General features: G+C 37.8%; 1 protein-coding gene across 1 annotated transcript in view; it reads left to right on the top strand.

Annotated features, from left to right (window-relative positions):
- The window catches only part of CFAP95 (cilia and flagella associated protein 95), an 84,008-nt gene that overhangs the window by 33,626 nt on the left and 33,932 nt on the right, over positions 1–16,450 (top strand). Inside the window, exons 3-4 of the mRNA XM_007182246.2 lie at positions 4,113–4,231; positions 5,110–5,169. Coding sequence (XP_007182308.1) covers positions 4,113–4,231; positions 5,110–5,169 — 179 coding nt within the window. The remainder of the gene's footprint in view (positions 1–4,112; positions 4,232–5,109; positions 5,170–16,450) is intronic.

A 16,450-nucleotide genomic window follows, 5' to 3' on the forward strand; every position in this document is an offset into this window, starting at 1 on the left:
CAATAAAATTAGAAATGAAAAAGGAGAAGTTACAACGGACATCACAGAAATACAAAGCATTGTAAGAGACTACTGCAAGAAACTCTATGCCAATAAACTGGACAACCTGGAAGAAATGGACAAATTCTTAGAAAGGTATAACCTTCCAAGACTGAACCAGGAAGAAATAGAAAATATGAGCAGACCAATCACAAGTAATGAAATTGAAACTGTGATTTAAAATCTTTCAACAAACAAAAGTCCAGGACCAGATGGCTTTACAAGTGAATTCTATCAAACATTTAGAGAAGAACTAACACCCATCCTTCTCAATCTCTTCCAAAAAATTGCAGAGGAAGGAAAACTCCCAAACTCATTCTACAAGGTTACCATCACCCTGATACCAAAACCAGACAAAGATACTACAAAAAGAGAAAATTACAGACCAATATCATTAATGAGTATAGATGCAAAAATCCTAAACAAAATACTAGCTAACAGAATCCAACAACACATTAAAAGGATCATACACCATGATCAAGAGGGATTTATCCCAGGGATGCAAGGATTCTTCAATATACACAAATCAATCAATGTGATACAACCATATTAACAAATTGAAGAATAAAAACCATATGATCATCTCAATAGATGCAGAAAAAGCTCTTGACAAAATTCAACACCCATTTATGATAAAAACCCTGCAGAAAATGGGCATAGAGGGAACCTACCTCAACATAATAAAGGCCATATATGACAAACCCACAGCTCGCATCATTCTCAATGGTGAAAAACTGAAATCATTTCCTGTAAGATCAGGAACAAGACAAGGATGTCCACTCTCACCACTCTTATTCAACATAGTTTTGGAAGTCCTAGCCATGGCAATCAGAGAAGAAAAAGAAATAAAAGGAATCCAAATTGGAAAAGAAGAAGTAAAACTGTCACTGTTTGCAGATGACATGATACTATACATAGAAAATCCTAAAGATGCTAACAGAAAACTACTAGAGCTAATCAATGAATTAGGTAAAGTTGCAGGATACAAAATTAATGCACAGAAATCTCTTGTATTCCTATACACTGACAACAAAAGATCAAAAAGAGAAATTAAGGAAACAATCCCATTCACCATTGCAGCAAAAAGAATATAATACCTAGGAATAAAGCTACCTATGGAGGTAAAAGACCTGTACTCAGAAAACTATAAGACACTGATGAAAGAAATCAAAGATGACACAAACAGATGGAGAAATATACCATGTTTTTGTATTGGAAGAATCAATATTGTGAAAATGACTATACTACCCAAAGCAATCTACAGATTCAATGCAATCCCTATCAAATTACCAATGGCATTTTTTACAGAGGTAGAACAAAAAAATCTTAAAATTTGTATGGAGACACAAAAGACCCCGAATAGCCAAAGCAATCTTGAGGGAAGAAAACAGAGCCGGAGGAATCAGGCTCACTGACTTCAGAGTATACTACAAAGTTACAGTAATCAAGACAATATGGTACTGGCACAAAATCAGAAATATAGATCAACGGAACAGCATAGAAAGCCCAGAGATAAACCCACACACCTATGGTCAACTAATTTATGACAAAGGAGGCAAGGATACACAATGGAGAAAAGACAATCTCTTCAATAAGTGGTGCTGGGAAAACCAGACAGCTACATGTAAATGAATGAAATTAGAACACTCCCTAACACCATACACAAAAATAAACTCAAAATGGATTATAGACCTAAATGTTAGACCAGACACTGTAAAACTCTTAGAGGAAAACATAGGAAGAACACTCTTTGACATAAACCACAGCAAGATCTTTTTTGACCCACCTCCTAGAGTAATGCAAATAAAAACAAAAATAAACAAGTGGGACCTAATGAAACTTAAAAGCTTTTGCACAGCACAGGAAACTATAAACAAGATGAAAAGACAACCCTCAGAATGGGAGAAAATATTTGCAAATGACTCAGTGGACAAAGAATTAATCACCAAAATATATAAACCAGACGAAAAGACAACCCTCAGAATGGGAGAAAATATTTGCAAATGAATCAATGGACAAAGAATTAATTGCCAAAATATATAAACAGCTCATGCACACCAATATTAAAGAAACAAACAATCCAATCCAAAAATGGGCCAAAGACCTAAGTAGACATTTCTCCAAAGAAGACATACAGATGGCCAAGAGGCACATGCAAAGATGCTCAACATCACTAATTATTAGAGAAATGCAAATCAAAACTACAATGAGGTATCACCTCACACTGGTTAGAATAGGCATTATCAGAAAACCTACAAACAAATGCTGGAGAGGGTGTGGAGAAAAGGGAACCTTCTTGCACTGTTGGTGAGAATGTAAATTGATACAGCCACTATGGAGAACAGTATGGAGGTTCCTTAAAAAACTAAAAATAGAATTACCATATGACCCAGCAATCCCACTACTGGGCATATACCCAGAGAAAACCGTAACTCAAAATATCACATGCACCCCAATGTACATTGCAGCACTATTTACAATAGCCAGGTCATGGAAGCAACCTAAATGCCCATCAACAGACGAATGGATAAAGAAGAAGTGGTACATATATACAATGGAATATTACTCAGCCATAAAAAGGAACAGAATTGGGTCATTTGTAGAGACGTGGATGGACCTAGAGACTGTCATACAGAGTGAAGTAAGTCAGAAAGAGGAAAACAAATATTGTATATTTACGCATATATGTGGAATCTAGAAAAATGGTACAGGTGAACCGGTTTGCAAGGCAGAAATAGAGACACAGATGTAGAGAACTAACAGATGGACACCATGGAGGGAAAGCGGGGGTGGTGGTGGTGGCGGTGGGATGAATTGGGAGATTGGGATTGACATATATACACTAATATGTATAAAATAGATAACTAGTAAGAACCTGCTGTGTAAAAGTAAATAAATCAATAAAATTTAAAAAAATGATGAGAGCATATCTAAGGTTAATTTTGGGGTCAACCTTACCTTAAAACAAGATGATACCTAGTAATTTTTTTCCCTAAAAGATAACGTCTTATTTTTCGTTGAAGTATAAAATATGAAGCCCAATACAGTGTCCCCTGCCACTGACTTGTGAACTTTGGAATCTATGAGGAGGAGTAGTTGAGCTAAGAATATAGGAGTCAGAGCTAGGAAATTAGGCTGGGAGGCTGGTGATTCAGAAGGTTGAGGTCTTAGGGGCCAGTGGTCATAGAAGCCTAGGAGTAGACCAGGTAGCCAGGATCAGAGACTACAGTTAAAATTGCTTTGCGTAGGATGGGTTCTTAGTTTTACAGAGTCTTTTTATACTTAACAAAAATGGACCAAAGGAATTTGACTCTAGCTATGATACTCTTGCAGCTGAAGTCTCCAAATTTCTAAACAGTAGTTTCTCTTTTCTGAACAAATCTAGTGGAATTAATGTGATCTTGGGCTTCATTGGATGTCTTAGGGAAGCTAGTCTTCAGATTTGGAGAAAGTAGTTGGTTTCTCGGTGGCAGTGAGTTCTGAATCTCTGCTGTGAACCTCCACATTTGTGATCTTCTAGAGTTTTGTATGGGAAGAATATTGAATCCTCAGCATCCATTTTTGTTCTGAGATCCTCTAGATATTACCATGATGCTTCTGCAATTGACTTTAGTACACCCTGTAATTATCAGGTTTTTCTCATAGTGATAATTGCTTGATAGTTCATTGAATTATCCTCTGTGATAGAGAATGGATAATGATGATGATGATGGTATCTGAAGTTCTATGCAATTTACAAAGTGACTGGTACATTTTCTTACTTAGAGAAGTTAAAATATACTAATCTTGAGAAGGAAATAGAAAGCAAATAAGCATTAGTATGTAGTTGAATGCGGTACTTTCCATTTCATGGAAACACCAATTTGATTTTTATTTTCCAACAAAACATAGTAAAGAATTGCCACTTTCACATATTTATGATGTAATCATTGACTGCTATGGGACATTTCTTATTTTTGAATGTTAATGGAGTCAACAATTAAAATCAGAATGTACTTCAGAAATATATTTTAGTAATTGAGCATTTGTGGCAATTCATTTATTTTCCTTGTATGCGGCTTTTATTTTTCCAGATTTGGATATCAGAAACACATGAGAAAATGGCACAAGTTTGTTTAAACACAGAATTGGCTGAAATAAAGAGCAAAGCTTTATTGAATGAGGAAACGATGAGCTCTGGAATTATTGAAAGGTATGCTTCATACTGTCCTTTGCTTAGAACAGGCACATTCAGGAAAGGGTTTATATAAGTAGTGAAGAGGTATAGTGGCCCCAGGTACATATTACAGGACCACATCAAGCACAATCAACACATCCCAAGCTTCCATGCTTTCTGTTCATGCTGTTCCCTCTGTTTGGAATTCCTTTCCCTTGTTTGTTTGCCAATCAGCACTACGCATTCTAGGTCCCTCTAAAATGTCATTTCCCCTTTACACATTTTTTTCTGGTCCTGGTTCTGACGACTTAGGTTTGAACCCCATCTCCACAATTTACTTGTGAAAATTATGTGGTATCTATAATCCTCAGTTCATAAAATGGGAATTATAAAAGTATCTACTTCATAGGGTTGTTTTAAGTTTAGATGAAAAGAAGTATGAAATGTGCATAAAAATGCTGCCTGACATGCAGTAAGAATTAGGTAAGCTGTCATTAATCAGAATTAATTGCTCTCATATTCTTGCTCTCTGAGCATTTTGTTTATGTTCTACATAGCAGTTGGACTTACATTCAAGTTATTTATATGAAAATGTTTCCTCTGAGATTGTTCCTTGAGGGTAGGAACTGTTTCTTAGTCACATCTGTAGTCCTGCAGCCTGGCATAGTGCCTTTCCATGGAAATGTGTGACATAGACTTCATCGTGTATTGTAGTTATTGGACAAAATGCTGAAATTTCTTTGCATTTACTTGTTGGGACATTTTATTTTGCAAAGTGTATTAAAGTTGCAAACATGGAAATCCTTTAAAAAAATTATAATAAAAATTCAGCTCCCAAATTAGTTTTGTATAGCTCTGAAAGTTTATAAATATCAACTGGACATGTTTTCTAAAAATTGTTATCTTGTTTCCAGGGACACTGGATTGCCTACCACAGGTTTTGGAGCTCTCTTTCCTAGACACCCATCAGATTGGTACGAAATGTTCGTAGTCCCTAAACTGCTGCAGATTGCACAAAATGTTTCTTAATGGTTCAGGAGGTTTGTTTGCAGGGGTGAAGGAGTGAGGGGTGAACCAAGGTCAACAAAGTGCCCTTTATGTGCCATCTTACAGACTTCTTTCCTTTTTTTAAAAAAATGGTGTTTATTTTTTTCCAACTTATTAATACCAACAAACCTGTTAGAAGAAAAATAGATTATCATTTAAAAACAATTATGAACAGTGATATGTGTGTATTTGTGTGTGTGTACAAAAAAATCAGCATTAGACTTCTTTAACAAAAGTTTTTTCCCATCAATATGCAAGCAATAATAATAATAATAATAATAATAATAATAATAATAATAATAATATAGTAGTCAATACTCATTATTTGTAGATTCTATATTTACAAGTTCTCTTACTTGCTAAAATTTATTTGTAACCCCCAAATCAATACTAAGGGTGCTGTTGCAGTCATTAATGGATATGCATAAAGTGGCAAAAAATTTGAGCCACCCAATGCACACATTCCCAGCTGAGGTGGAACAAGGCAAGACTCTGCCTTCTTGGTCCAACTCTCATACTGTACACGAGTGTCCTTTTCATGGTCATGTATGTTTTTTTGCATTTTTTTGTGGTTTTTGTTGGTGATTTTGCTGTTTGAAATGGCTTCCAAGTGTAGTGCTAAAGTGCTATCTAGTGTTTCTAAGGGCAAGAAGGCTGTGCTGTGCCTTATGAAGAAAATAGGTGTGTTAGATAGGCTTCCTTCAGGCATGAGTTACAGTGTGGTTGGCCATATTCAACATTAATGAGGCAACTATATATTGAATAAAATGTCTCAAACAGAAACACACATAACACCAAGGTATGTATTGATTGGTTGATGAAAATGTTGTGACCAGAGGCTTGAAGGAACCTAGCTCTGTATTTCCTACAGAGCTAGGAAGAGGTTCAGGGTTTGCTAATTCAGTGTTCACAGTGCCTTTATAGAATATTACTGTGAATAATGAGAATTGAGTGTATAGCAAGAAACTACTATTTTTTACTGATAAATAAATTTCTTTTGGGGGCAGCATGACTTGTTACTACAGAAAAGAAATTTCTACTCATCTTTCTAAAGAAGACAAACTTTCATAATTTCTGTAATGATAAATAGATAAGTGATGAAATATAGGTACTTACAAGCATGAGAAAATTCTGTGTTGGATTGTGTATTATGAAGATATGAGTATATATCATCACTGGAAATTTAGATGTTTTTGCTTCCTTTGAGAGCTGTCTGGCATTAGAGCTAACCTGTTCTGCAGAGTCTGCCTAGGGTGGGGGTGGAGAGTACCCTAAATGATAATGCCCCACCTCATTCATAGTCATCTGTTATAATTTTGGCCAGGTGTTCTAAACTGCGGGTTCTAATCTTCATTACTCCTGCAAGGCTGGCCTGGTCTGTGTCCCCTACAGCCTGCTGTAGCATCTCCAAGTAGGCTGGAAGATCCACAGGGAGTATTCCCAGAATGATCGTTGAGGAGGTGGGCTTCTGGCTTCCATCAAGGTGATGAACTAAAAACATCCTGCTGGCTCCCTTTCTTGCACTGAAATCTAGAAATTCCAATAAAGACATGGGTAGACAGAATGAATCCAGAGGCAGACTTTGACAGCTATATCAAAACTCTGAGAAAATCTTTAGAAAATGATGGGCTAGAGCAGAAGATTGCTGAGGGATGGGATGAAGGGAGAAGAGAGAAGGCAGGGTTGAGGTCTCTACATGGAGACTTGGGCCAACCCAGGGTGAGAGCTGTAATCTCAGTGGGCCAGGCTTGGATAGGAGCTGAACAAGGCTTATCTATTGAGTTTGCAAACTTGGATTATATGCTCCAAGTTGGATTTTTCTGCATTGATTTTGACTGCTGTTTTCAGCCCAGGACTGAAAATGAGACACCCAGGGCTTTACATAATAGAAATTTTGATGCCAGCAACCTACCTCCCTGCAGCTCTGATCTCAGCATTGAGATCTATAATGCCAGTACAGATAGCCAGGAGGACCCTGAGTTGTCTCCCCCAACTCCAATTAGGGAAAGCAATCTCAGATATAGAGGAACTAGGCAGTATATCTTTTTTTTTTTTTTTTTTTTTTTTAAAGTTTTTACTTGATTTTATTTATTTATTTATTTATTTTTGGCTGTGTTGGGTCTTCGGTTCGTGCGAGGGCTTTCTCCAGTTGCGGCAAGCGGGGGCCACTCTTCATCGCGGTGCGGGGACCGCTCTTCATCGCGGTGCGGGGACCGCTCTTCATCGCGGTGCGGGGACCGCTCTTCATCGCGGTGCGCGGGCCTTTCTCTATCGCGGCCCCTCCCGTCGCGGGGCACAGGCTCCAGACGCGCAGGCTCAGCAATTGTGGCTCACGGGCCCAGCTGCTCCGTGGCATGTGGGATCTTCCCAGACCAGGGCTCGAACCCGTGTCCCCTGCATTAGCAGGCAGATTCTCAACCACTGCGCCACCAGGGAAGCCCTAGGCAGTATATCTTGAGGAGAAAGAAATGCCAGGGAAAATAAGTGCAGTTAAGCCCAGAGAAGTGCAGTAGAGGCACTCAACTCATATCTCCTACACATACACTGAAGACACCAGCTAAACCTCCCTTTTCAGTGGACCACTTATGTAGTCATCAAAAGCAGAGGCACACATTAAAAAAAAAAAAAAAGAAAAAAAAGCAGAGGCAACTGATCATCTTAGTAATAATACAGATGAATTCCCGGTCTTAAAAAAATATCATGACACATGTAAAGAACAAAAGCATCATGAAGAATGAAAAGATATAGGCAACCTATACCAGATGAAGTAGACCTGATGGAACAAATGTAACAGGAATTTAAAACCAATGGAACCGAAATTTAAAGCTTTATTACTTAGAGAAATAAAGACAGTTACAAAATAAGGCAAAATAATAAAAATCAGGTTGACATTAACTTCCCAACAGCAACACTGGATGCAAGAGCATAATATTAAAATATTGAAGGAAAAGAATTTTGAACTCAGAATTATTTAAATTTGAGAGTCAAATAAAGATATCTTCAGGCATATGAGGACTGGTTTCAGACTTACTATCCTGCCACAAATAACTACAGGACTGAGCAAAACATATTAGGCAACTGTTGTCAAGGGTTGGATAGCAGCCAGCGTGGTTCTGTGCTCCTGAAGATGAGATGTGAGCATCACTTATGCACTGAAGTCACTTTTCCTGGCTGCAGCGCAGCGGGGTGAGCCCAAGAGTAGAGCAGTGTTATTGTTGAGCTGGGAGGCGGGAATAGGAATTTAGAGCTTCTGATGTAACTGGAATTTGTAGGATACAGTATTGGACAGAAGGAAGTTGTGTTTGGAGGTGGGAACAGTAGTCTGCATGGGATTTCCCTCAGGTTCTTAGTCAAGGGCTGGGCTCTGCATGCACTATCAAAATAGTACATACTCCTGCTTTTAAAAAATCAAATAGAACTGTCTATAGTGTATTCTAAAATTTCACAATGGTGCTGCCTCCTGCATGGTAGTACTGTGTAGTGGGCTTCAGGGCTCCATTACCTGCTTTCAAATCCTGGCCCTGCCACTTACTAGCTGTGTGAACTTGGGCTAATTGCTTAACCATTTTGTACCTCATTTTTCTTCATCTGTAAAATGGGGATGATAATTATAAAGCCACCATATTATAGGGTTGTTGTGACAATTAAGCAAGTTAATACATGTAAAACAGTTAAAATAGTAATTTGTGCATACATGGTAAATGCTATGTAGATCAGTTGGGCTAGACACTTGGCAAACCCTTTTCGTCTAGAAACACATATCTATCAGTTCAGGAAAATATTCTTGATTTATTTCATTGATGATTTATACCCTCCATTTTCTCTGTTCTCACTTTTTGGAAATCCTTTATGTGGATGTTGGTTTGCCTGGCCTGGTTCTCTAATTTTCTCATCTTCTCTCTATTTTATATTTATCTTTATTGTCTACTTTACTCTCTGTGTCTTCAACCCTACTATTGAGTTCTCTTTTTGTTTTCTGAATCCTTCTGTTTTTATAGAATCCTTTTTTGTTGTTTGTTTCATGACTGAACTATCTTATCTGTGTGGGGATGTTAATAATAGTTTGTTTTCCTTAATATTTTTCTTCATGCATCGTATCTATTTCCTCCAAGATACTTTTTATTAGTTTGCCTTTTATTTGTTTGCTTGGTCTCTATACTAGAAGCTTTCCTCAGATGTTTGATAATTAATTCTTGGTTCTCTGTGCATGATTAAGAGATGAAGGTCAGAACCTGTGTGTGAAGCTTGTTGATTTGGAGCTTCACTGGAGGAATCTAGGTGGGCCATTTTTTTTGTAGAAGCCCTGGTATCAGTATTTTTAGTCTTTCCTCATGGGCTGGTCACATTCCCCAGAGGAAGTTCCCCAAATTGCCCATCTAAATGGCGAAGGGCTGGTGCCTGTGTTCTTGAAGTGAGTAGGGCAGTTGGCTGGGACATCAATATTAATCCTTCATCGTGTATGGTCACCGAACTGTGTTGTTGGTCAAGAACTTTCTCTTTTACCCTTCCTAGTGAATAAATTTCTAGTTTCCTGCTGGAGTAGGAGAGGGGCAGTTATCCAGCAGTAGGGTGTAGAGGAGGAGCCTGGAGCTCATGTGCTTCTCAAACAGCTCTCTTCCAATCCTCCTTTGCTTATTTAGGATTTATTCAGCTTTCTGCTAAGTCAGAGACCACTCGTCCATCTCTTGAGTTTCCAAAATTTATTTCTCTTGTCCCTTTTCTGTTCTCCTTGTTCTTGTGGGTTTATTTTTACTTTTTTGAGTATCTTTGACTTTAGTGGAGCTTTTTGAGGAAGCAAGATTTGATGTGTACATTCAATCTTAACCCTGAAGTCATTCAGTCTCATCTGAAATGTCACCTCCTCCAGAGGACGTTCTTCTTGTTCTTGTGGGTTTATTTTTATTTTTTATTTTTTTGAGTATCTTTGATTTTAGTGGAGCTTTTTGAGGAAGCAAGATTCGATGTGTACATTCAATCTTAACCCTGAAGTCATTCAGTCTCATATGAAATGTCACCTCCTCCAGAGGACCTTCCCTTCCTACTGCCACCCCCAGCCTATCTGGTAGGTCCCTTGTGGGTGTTCATAGCACCATGTACTTCTTTTATCCTTACACTATTCATTTAGGTTGCTATTACTTACATTCTTATTTGTCTTTCTTTCTGAATTCAATGCTCTGAAGCACAAGGCTGTTGCAGCTCTCCCCCAGTCCTAACAGAGAGCCTGACCTGCAGCAGATATAATTAATTTCTTGAATGAACAAATTAGTTACTTCTGATGTTGAACAGCAAATTATAATGGAAAAGGGGTATGACTAATTCCTATTTTACTTGATTTAGGACTTTAAGTCCTGAAGAACCAAAGTTGTTCTCAATTCTATTCTGGTAAATACATTAAAAGACATGGTCTTTTAGAAAATCAGCCCTTATTAGTTTGAATTGCTAGAATTACTTGTTTGTTTTACTTGATTCACAGGTATTAACAAGGAAATAAATACATGAGCACCATCAACCATCCTCCACTAATTCCATATGTAATTCTTTCTTTCAGTTAATGTACACTAATTATAGGAAGTTCCATACAATAGAATGCTGTGGTGTTTTAGAATCTGCTGTCTTAAATATTAAATATTCTTTTGCTTCTTGCCAACTGTACAGCTGTAGGAGTTAAATGTCAACTTTAAAAGGCAATGAATAAAAATGAGTTTGCTCAATGGACCAAAATAATGTGCTTCAACTTATAAAAGAAAAACTGTAATCATAATGTAAATTTAAACTTCAGGTTACCTCAGTGGAAAAAATCAGAATACAGGTATAGCTTTGTTATTAAGGAGACATTAGTCAGATGCATTTATCTTAATTTTAGATAACATCCATTATGTAGTGATGGCATTTGACAGTCTGTTTCTTTTCTCACAACTCAAGCAATAGCCCACCTACTTTATTTTGAACCAATGTGAAGGAGACGCAACACCATTCTTCCTTAAGTTGGCAGCAAACATCTCAGTAGAACATATTGAAAATCAGAACAACTAGAATGTTTGACACCACTGGACTTATCACTCCTCACCTAAACTAGAGAAAAGGGCTTGGTGGATAATTCCTTCCACATGTGTCACAGATGGAGATAAATTTTAAACAATTCCAATATATGGAACAGTCAGGTTAAGACCAAAAGTGATATTGATGACTTACACTTTAAAAATGAGATCAGTATGCTTTGAGGCTAGATTGAGCTCATCCAGAACTAGAGTTATTCCTTCTCTTGACAGTCGATTGCATCAGTGAGTTACCAAGAAATTGGCGTTGGCCAGTGATGGAAGGGGTGAAAGTCAAGGAGGCTCAAAGACCTCTTAGACATTAACAGTGCTCTTATGGTCTCAAATGGGTACAGTTGCATGCTTAGGGGTCTCTAACATACATTACTTTTACTACATGGATAGAGACATTAAAGTTGTAGAAAAGTAGTGAGGCACATTGTCTTTAAGGCACATTGTAAAAGTGGATGGGAACACGAAGATGTAAGTTAATTTAAGAGTCTTTCTTTGCCCTCCTACCTGGTTCTCAAGAATCCTCAAGGAACGTTCACTTAATTTGGAAGTACTCTTTATGAGGCATGGAAAACTCACTCACTAATTATCAGAAGGCTCCTCGATGTCTGATTATCTAATACAAAATCATATGATTCGTCTGTAGAACCAGACAGTTGTAGCTGATTTATTCTAAGAAGTAAGATTTTCCACATATAATATCTCGACTGTGTCTGTGACCATTTAACAAACAAAAAACCAGAAAGCAAAATGATAGAACAAAACAACAACAACAAAAACTATATAAAGCAAATCCAATTTTGAAAGAGATATAGTATAAATATAATTTTAAGATCTTATTTCTCAGAAGCCCTTATTTAAATATACATATATAACTGTATGTGGTCCTGGGATAATGGTTCACAGGAGAAGTTTTTTTTTTTTTACAGGAAAAAGCCAATTCTGGCATAGAATATTTGCTGGGTGAGAAGCAGGTCCATGGGCTCCTGGGTCAGTTTGAGGTCAGCCCAGAAGTACTGACCACCTACTAGAGGATAGAGATGAAGCAAGGTAGACCTCTTACAAGGCCAGCTCTAACTAATGTGTCCTGTCATTTTTGCCAAATTTCATTGCCTTCTGGTGGTAGTGATTAGTGTTTATTGTTGAAATTTTATGATAAACTTGTCTTGTTTCCAGAATCATCCAAACATTTATGTGATCCACATGACGGGAGAAGAAAGAAATTAGTAGTGTTTTAGATCACTGGGTAGCTTTTTGGACATAGTGTGGTTTTTAAGAAAGGGTGTAGGAAAATAGGAGACCTGGATTCTACTTTGGGACCTGTACTAAACCTGCTATGTGACTTTGTGCTGGCTAATAACCCTCTCTGGGCTCCAGTTGTTTCCATCTGGAAAATGAGAGGATTGAACCAATTAATCTGTAAAGTCCTTTCCTGCTCTAAAATTTTATGGTTCTAAAGAAGAAAGGCATCTGTAGTCACATAAATGGACAAGTTAAATGAGGCCAAAAAGTAGTTCAGACGGTTAAGTTTCCATTGTTGGCAGAGAGCACTTATCCATATGTGTGTGGAATGATTGCCTCACAGCAGCAGTAGCAAGCTTAGGCCACAGTTTAAACTCTCTCAATTTACTCCTCTCACTGGGGCATTTAACATTTGTAAAACCTTTGGCCCTCTTCAGAGGAAAGGGACTGAATATGAATAGCAGGAGGTTTTTTTTGTTTTTTGTTTTTTCTCAAAGTGCAAGGCATTTACTTTCTTTTCTACTCAAGCGCTTGTGTTGTGGCTTGTCTCTTGGTAAAATACCACCCAGTTGTTGGACATTTGTCCATAAGAAAAAGAGTTTAAAAATTGCCCTGTGGTGATGGTGATGAGGATAACAACAAAGAAAATGTGGAGAGGAGAATGGTGTGGTGAAAAGGCTATGGAATGAGAATGAGACAGACCTGAATTCAATTCTTTTTTAAAAAAATTTATTTATTTTTGGCTACATTGGGTCTTTGTTGCTGAGCGCGGGCTTTCTCTAGTTGGTGGCGAGTGGGGGCTACTCTTCGCTGTGGTGCGTGGGCTTCTCATTGCGGTGGCTTCCCTTGTTGCAGAGCATGGGCTCTAGGTGTGCGGGCTCAGTAGTTGTGGCGTGTGAGCGCTAGAGTGCAGGCTCAGTAGTTGTGGCACACGGGCTTAGTTGCTCCGTGGCATGTGGGATCTTCCTGGACCAGGGATCGAACCCGTGTCCCCTGCATTGGCAGGGGGATTCTTAACCACTGCACCACCAAGGAAGTCCCTTGAATTCAATTCTTGATACCCTTTCTTTTTTAAAAAAAAATTATTTTATTGAAGTATAGTTGATTTACAATGTTGTGTTAATTTCTGTTGTACAGCAAAGTGATTCAGATATACATATACACATATGTATATTCTTTTGCATATTCTTTTCCATTATGGTTTATCATAGGATATTGAATATAGTTCCCTGTGCTATACAGTAGGACCTTGTTTTTTAATCCATTCTATATATAATAGTTTGCATCTGCTAATCCCAAACTCCCAATCCATCCTCCTTGGCAAACCACAAATCTGTTCTCTATGTCTGTGAGTCTGTTTCTATTTTGTAGATTAAGTTCATTTGTGTCATATTTTAGATTCCCCATATAAGTGATATCATATAGTATTTGTCTTTCTCTTTCTGATTTACTTCACTTAGTATGATAATCTCTGTGTCCATCCATGTTGCTGCAAATGGTGTTATTCATTTTTATGGCTAATATTCCATTGTATATAGGTACCACATCTTTTTTATCCATTCATCTGTTGATGGATATTTAGGTTGTCTCCATGTCTTGGCTATTATGAATAGTGCTGCTATGAACATATGGGTGCATGTATCTTTTTGTTGATTCCCCTTCTTATTTGTTGTAGGACCTTTTATTTCTGTGTGTCCATCTTTCTTCTTTTGGATAACATTCTGTCTCCCATTCAGTGCAATCCAGTTAGTCTGTATGATAAATGGGCTGATTCTGTTCTCCACTCCCACCTCCCCACAAACCCAAGTGTTGGGCATATGACCCAGGCCAGGCCAATCAGAAAGCACTCTAGGATAGTAATCGGAGTTTTGAGCAAGGTGCCCTCTAGTGCTCCAGGTGACAAGTTACAGAGGGCGTCTTGCTGCTAGTGGAGCATCTATCTGTAAATGAAGCTAAGCAGAGGTGTGGAAAAAGAGTTCTGATTATATTCTTTTTATGTGTGCTGGTATTTTCCCTTTTTTTTCTCTTCATCAAGCTTGAATAACTTATAACTTGAGTAATACTAATAATAGCAAGTACTTATATGGTGTTTATTATGTGCCAGGCACCATTATAAGGGTTTTACATGTGCTGACTTACTTACTCCCTATAAAAACTCTGTGAGTTGGTTCCATCATCATCTACATTCTATGGAGGGGGGAAAAAAGGTACAGAGAAGTCAGGTAACATGTTCAAACTCTCACAGCTGGTAAGTAATAATGAGCCAGGATTTTAACTGAGACAGTCATACATCAAAGTTCATGGTCTTAGCTACTCTACTAAACTGCTTCTCTGAATGATAGATCAACTAAGACTCTATCACTTTCCTCTGTAAACCCAGAGATAATTGCTACATTTATCCTTGAGCACCAAGCTCTTGAAGGAAGTACTGGTGAAAGTGTGGTCACTTGTCTCCCGAGGTGGCCGCCAACAGTTCCTTCCCTCTCTGTACATGCATGCTACAGCTCCCATGAAGAGGCAAGGTTATTCTGAGCTGGCCTTATTACTGGCTTTGATCAATAAAATGTAGCAGAACTGACGTCCTCAGACTTCTGAGTGCAGACCTTAAAGGGACTGGTAGTTGTTGCTTTCTGATTCTTGGACTCTAGTTAACATGCTATAAGTAACCCAAGCCACATGGTGGAGAACTAAGACACTGTATTTGACAGCTCCAACTGAGCTCCCAGACAACAGACAAAACCAGCTGCCAGCCATGGGAGTGAGCTATCTTGGATATTCCTGTCTAGTCAAATACCTGGATGACTGTAGCTCTAACTGACATCACATGGAACAGAAAAACCACCCAGCTGAGCCCATGATCTTACATAATAATCAGAGATAATAACATGGTTGTTATTTTAAGCCAGGAACATTTAAGCCACAGCAATAGGTAATTAAAACAAACTTCATGTCTCTAACTACCATGATTACATGGCTACTTCTACCGTTATTTGGCCTATTAGTATAGTTTTGTCATTGCTAATCCATCAGGCATGCAAGCAGTTCAAACTTTTGAAACTGATGAGCTAATAAAACAAATTAGTGGTAAAGATTTTCAAAATGTCAATGTCATGTAATTTATTTTTAATCCCATTTCCTTTTATCCCATGCCCATTAATGATGAGCCTCTATTACTAGTATTACTCTTTATAATATTGGAAGTTTATGTGGTTGTCATAAATTTATCCTTATTTATAATTACTTAAAATAAGTCTTCAGTGGGTCCCAGTGGATAGAACTATGTTATGCATCTTTGAGCCACAGAGGTGGTTTCACAGGAATAAGAACTTTCCAGAATTACAGAAATCTTTGCTGCTATCCATATTTAATTTGGTCCCATATTTGCTACTTACATAGTTAAATTATTACCCTAACATGTAAGAACAATATATTGTTTTCAAATGGCTTCCAAAAGTTATTAGGCCTGAAGAAATTATATTTGTGCCACATATCTGAGTTTATTCTTTCAACATAAACATTTAATGAGTGCCTATTATGTATTAGGAATATAGAGACAAAAGACACCCCCATTCCTGAAGTAGCTCATTATCTCATATATGAAACAGAAAAATAACCAGTCAATACTCGTGTATTAGTAAGGAATATACTTGGCTGAAAGTAACAGAAAACCTAACTAGTAGCAACTTGAGTAATTAAGTAATTTGGTCATCTAGCATGAAATATAAGGGAGTTCAAGACTGATGTGGCACCTAAACAATGTCATCAAGGATACAGGGTCTTTTTGTCTTTCTTCTCTACCAGCTTTGCTAGGTAGCTTTCATCCCCATACTCTCAAGATGGTTACTATGTCTCCCAACAGCAATCTGTTCTAGAAAGGAAGACGTGGGAAAACAAAGAGATAAAGGAAACCCTCTTCAGG

This window comes from Balaenoptera acutorostrata, chromosome 6, assembly GCF_949987535.1.
Source record: "Balaenoptera acutorostrata chromosome 6, mBalAcu1.1, whole genome shotgun sequence".
Taxonomy (NCBI): Eukaryota; Metazoa; Chordata; class Mammalia; order Artiodactyla; family Balaenopteridae; genus Balaenoptera; species Balaenoptera acutorostrata.